Below are 5426 nucleotides of genomic sequence, written 5' to 3'. Positions count from 1 at the left end.
GGAGCCTCTCAGAGAAGGTGCTATTTCAGGAGACCCTGAGTCAACGCACAGGGACCCTACCAACACCAAGGGTGTCCTGTCAGGCAAGAGCAGCCTTGATCTGGCTCCTAGAACATAGTGTGTACTCTGGAAATCAACAGGACTGTGTGTGGGGAAGCCCAGGCCTTTTCTAAGCACTAGGAACTGAGAAATTACCTTCCATAAAAGGTTGCCAGGACAGCCATGGGTGTCTGAAAGGGGAGATCAGGTTTAGGGATGGCAAAAGAATGAACTCAGCCTTCCCTTTCTGGCCCAGAGTACAGACTGTGTCTCCACCCCACAACTGAGCAACTTACACTCTGGGGTCCTACGGGGGTAGCACCATAGGGCGATGCAGATATTGCAGGGTAGTGTGTCTTTTATCTGGAGGTGGCGGCGAAACACCAGATCCCAACAGCAACAACACCCAGCCAAATGATGGACTTTAGATTTGGCCATGAAAGATGGCCAGGAGGGGCGTGGCCAGTGTAAGTTGTGGCCATAAATGGCATCCACTGAAGAGTCCAACAGAAGCTCCTCGTGTCAACCCAGCGACCTGCCTTGTCTGAGAGAACAGATCCTGGAGATGCAGAGCCTGCTCCTGACTGTCACACTGTGTGTCCTGGTTGCTGTCTTCCAGGCCCAAGATGACCTGCCCTTCCTCTCAGAAGAAGAGAAAGTAAGGCAGGGAGGGATGGTGGATGGTTGTGTGTGGAAGCCTTGACGGTTGGCCAGGGCCTAGGAATGGAGTTAACACTCGTGAGGGTTTAAGTCCTCTGAGTCTGAGCAGAGACTGCTGCTCTCCAGCACACATGGACCTCCTGGGCCACAGAGTTGGAGCAGAAAGGGTCCTAGAGCGGTGACACCCAGGACCAGAAAAATCTCACTTGATAGGACCTTTATGTGTTGTTTCCTTGACTCCTAGGGGCTTTGAGTCTTTGGAGTCAGACACCTTTTGCTTCTACTGGGCCACCAAACTGTAGTTATAGTCTAATTTTAAGCATCATGGGGTTGGAGAGTAGAATCCCACCAACTCGGGGGCTGCACCTTGGTCTCTGGGTTATGCATTCAGACTGCATGCCCATGGGAGTCTGGAGTAGACCAGGAGCTGGGCAAGAGTGGGCTCAGGACTGTCTGCTGCAGCTCTCAGGTGTGTGGATCGTAAAGGCTACAGTGAGTGAAAGGAACCAGACAGCGCTGAGGAGGCCTCTGGTAGAGTTCCCCTTCAGAGTGTCATGCCCGCAACCAGGAACTTTGGAGGTCGAGATCACTGTCATGTGAGTGTCCCTCATGTGTTTTTTCAGCCTTCTGTCCCTCTATCTGTGTTGAGACATTGATGACAGAAAATCCCCTTCCTTTGAGAGGCCGTAATCTCAGCACCTAAACCTTGGAGGGATTGATGTGGGATTTCAGGGGTCGTTGTGCTAGGTGACCTCAGTGGAGCACAGGCATGAGTTCTGAAAGAGGCTGTGGGTTGGTTTCCTGTTTTTCAGATCTGGAGGTGAATGCCTAAAGGCAAGAGTCCATATGCAGAGAACAGAGGAGCCTGGTCAATACAGTGCCTGTGAGTCCCTGTCTCAGCTTCTCTGCCTGCTGCTGCGATAAAAAAACACCCTGATCAACACTGCTTAGGGAGAAAGGGTTTGCCTTAGCGCACAGTTCGAGCTATGCCCACAATGGTGGGGATTCCAGGCTGCTGGAGCAGGAAGCAGCTGCTCGTATCACACCCAGGGTCAGAGGAGAGCAGTGATGCATGCATGCCAGTGCTCAGACGGCTTCACTGTTCCACACCGTCCAGGATCTTCTGCTCTGAAATGCTTATGCCTACAATTAACATGAGTCTCCCACACACCAATTAATATAATCAATATCATCCCCATTGTCATGGCAAGCAGAGCAAAGCCCAGGCAATTGTAGATATGCCCAGCTCTTTGCAAACATGGTACCCTTGGCTGCACGTGCTTGTCCATTTTAAGGCGAGCCCCTGGGGTTATAGCATCCCTACTCTGCTTAATTCTCAGGAAGGCCTCTCAGTTAATTCCCAGGCACTTTAGAGATCACAGCCTAGTCCTTCTCTAGAGATATTTTTGTGCAGGGTCAGGCAGGGAGTCTGTAGCTTAGGATACAGGAAGTAGGACAAGGCAGCTGCTAGGCAGGCAGTCATACACAGTCTTCATCTTCCCTGTCGCCTGTGGCCCAGACTCCATAGCTGAGAATGATACCTTTCTAGGAGGAACCTCTCTCTTGTGATAGGACCACAGCAAGCCCTGGAACCAGTTGGCTGGATGCTTAGGGGTTACTGATGAAACTCTCTTGACTGTCCCTTAGTGTTCTCTGACTATTGTCTTTGAAAAAGATCCTACCTGCCCTTTTCTCTTTATTCTGCAGTCTTGGGTCAGATGCTCTTCTACATCTATGAGCTGCCAGCGAAGGACCACTACATCATATGCCTTGAATACCTTTTGTTTGAGAAGAAGTTCCAAATAGTAGACCTCATTGGTGAGGGACCCCACAGACTCCACCTCCTGCCCAGGCTCTCTACTGCCAATAGCTATTGGAATGTTCACAGATATACCCTGTCACTGGGAATTAAAACACCCGTGGGTGTCCCTCTAGTATCTCTGGATAAGGTTCTATGTGGTCATTATGCATGCTTTGACGTGGGGAGGGGTGGTCTGAGGAGATGTGGCCTCAAGCACAGATAAATAGGACAGACGTTCCAGCCAGTGACTTACTACGTGTCCCTTCCTGGGGTCTCAGATGTCATAGCAGGCAGGTCTCATTGAAAGCTTATGTCTTATAAGAGCCTTTAATGGGCAATGGCTCTCGGGAAGGTGAGGGAGACTAGTGACCCTAAAACACAGGGACCTTCCTGATTAGAGTGTGACATTCCTTGTCTTCTTAGAATGTCAAATATATCTTTGGTCTTAAGGTGGTCCTCTGTGTCAGTGATACCAACTTTCTATGGACGAGCTATCTTATCCATCCATATCCAACCTCCATGGTTACTCTTAAAGTCTCTTCCCCTGTTACTCCCATCTTCTCCAGGTTGAAATCCCTAGTGCTGGGCAGAGTTTTTGTCTTTATGTCACTGGCTACCAACAGAGCTGTGCAGTCAGACCTCCTCTAACCATCTCTCTACCCACAGGAAAGCATCCAAATGGAAACTTAGAAGTCCTGGAAGAATTTAAGAAATTCATACAGCACAAAGGACTTCTCCAAGAAAACATTATTTTGCCTGAGCAGAGGGGTGAGAAAATGCTCTGTTCCGCTTCTCCCCCCCACGTCCCCTGTGTGCTACCCATAAGACTGATACCCTTGTGTAACCATGTGCCTTCCTTTGCCAGTTGGCCCTTTTGTGATTTTAATTATGGGGACAAAGGAGCAATATGGATCTTCATACTTCACACCTTCTATTTGATTTTTTTTTCTTGCTTTTACAGAACACTGTGTTCCCGAACATGACAGCGGTAAGTGACCCTCTGAAGGAACATTGATAGAGCATGGATTTGCCAGTTCCAGGGGTTAAAGTTTCTATCTGTTCTTTGCCTTGCTCCCCTCCTGTCTCTCAGGAGGGGACGTGCTTAGCCAGGAGGCAGTGACCACTCTAGCGGGTATCCTCAATCGTAATTCCCAAAATACTGGGGAAATCTGTCCTTTCTTTTCCCAGTGTCCTTCCCATACCATCATTTCCAACTGGTCTACTCTCATGCCCTAGGTACCCACAAAACACAATTGGAGATCTACAAGGTCAAGGGAGTCAGGATTATTCAGGCCCATGTATTCTCAGGAGACTTCCCAGAGACTTGATGGGAAGAAGATCTCCAATAGGCACCTACCTCCCAGGTAGCTAGTCTCTGACTGCTATTCTCATGGTAAGGATAGGAATCGCTCACTCCTCTTCCTCTCTCTCTGTCACAGCCCTCCAAGACCACAACTATTGAGCCGGTTTTGCCATTGTATATGGTAGTGACCACAGTGAACTGCTCTTCTCCCTGGACCACACTCCACTAGCTGCATTTCCCCCACCTGAGACCCACTCCTTCCATAGTTATTCCCCAGTGCACTGCCCTCCTGCTTTAACTTTCAACCCCTGTCCCTGCCTCGTCTGAAGCCAATAAAGAGTTTAACACATTTTTCTGAGTTCAGTTTTTATGTGGCAGGCCTTCTTAGTTCACAAGGTATTAGAATGAACAGATACCAAACACCAAATAGCACAGCATCCAACAGTCCTGTAGAGCTATGTGACATCCTTGAAGTTCAAGGATGTACAGCCAATGCCAAGTAGTTTCAAATGATGTCTGACACTGGGGCAGGAGACTTTAGGTAGCCACTAGGGTGGGCAGCACTGACCAATGGGAAAATGTTTGAAGATCCTTACAGACATATTGGGGTACTTCAAGGAATCAGGAGGGAAGTTTGAGGGTAAGGGTAGGGGGAGGAAGATTGCTTAAGACTCTCATCAAGGCAGACCTGGCTGCAGATCTCTGGATGTTTGTACTCATTCTGGCTTTCTGTGATGGGCCAAGTATTCAAGGTCTGTTTTGTCACTGCCTCAAGAACAGGGTGAGGACACAATGACAAAGGGCTGGGCCAGTACTTGAATGATTAAGACCATCGCCAACCTCAGTTAGGCATGGATTGATGGAGGATGAGTGTGGAGCATCATTTTCATCTAAGGGGCTGCCCATTGCTTTCCAATGAGCATCTGCAGTAACCCTTCATCCCAGCTCCCACTCTTACCTGTTGTTCACTCCCTGCTCTTCTCTGCCTGGACCTGGTCATCTGGATAGGAAATTAACCTCTTCGGTACCTGCTGGAGCCTGAGACAGCAGGGACAAATTGATAAGAAGTCGTAGCAAGAAAATTACAAAACTGCTAAGTACTCTTGGTGTCTCTACTGTATGAGACCCAAGTATATCATGGAAGGCTCAAAAATTTCCAAGCAAGATTATAAAGAAAGAAATGGATGTATTTTTCTGAACTCTGGATAAAAAGTGAATTTCACAGCATGGAAGCATAGGGTGAAAAATCTTATGTGCAAAATAAATATGACTGCACTTAAGCAAAAACCATATTTAAAAATTTAGTGGTTGAGCTTGGAAGCGTGGTGCACACCTTTTAATCCTAGCTTTTGGGGAAAAAAGCAGGCAGGTGTCTGTGAGTTTGAGACTATTCTGGTCAACATAGAGAGTTACAGGACAGTCAGGACTATATAAACAGACATAGTCTAAAAATAAACAACCCAAAACTTAGCATTTGTCTAATACAGTTGATTTTTCATTGAATTTTTGTTTTAATGCATATTTTCATTCCATGTTTTATATATTTTATTATGTATTTCTAGCACAGTTTCTCTGTAGTGTCATTTGTGGGCAAGTTTTCCTAAGAACTTGACCTATGGAAAT

General features: G+C 47.4%; 1 protein-coding gene across 1 annotated transcript; it reads left to right on the top strand.

Annotated features, from left to right (window-relative positions):
• Positions 1 to 604: 604 nt before the first annotated feature.
• Obp2b (odorant binding protein 2B) lies at positions 605 to 3962 on the top strand. Its single transcript, XM_085681014.1, has 7 exons — positions 605 to 697; positions 1162 to 1295; positions 1512 to 1582; positions 2407 to 2517; positions 3167 to 3268; positions 3462 to 3488; positions 3940 to 3962. Exons 1-7 carry the CDS (start codon positions 605 to 607, stop codon positions 3960 to 3962), a joined length of 561 nt encoding a protein of 186 aa, XP_085537140.1.
• Positions 3963 to 5426: the final 1464 nt, after the last annotated feature.

Source organism: Myodes glareolus, chromosome 21, assembly GCF_982192425.1.
Source record: "Myodes glareolus chromosome 21, mMyoGla1.1, whole genome shotgun sequence".
NCBI lineage: Eukaryota > Metazoa > Chordata > Mammalia > Rodentia > Cricetidae > Myodes > Myodes glareolus.
The sequence above is the reverse complement of the archived record's forward strand: the minus strand, read 5'-3'. Positions and strand labels throughout refer to the sequence as shown.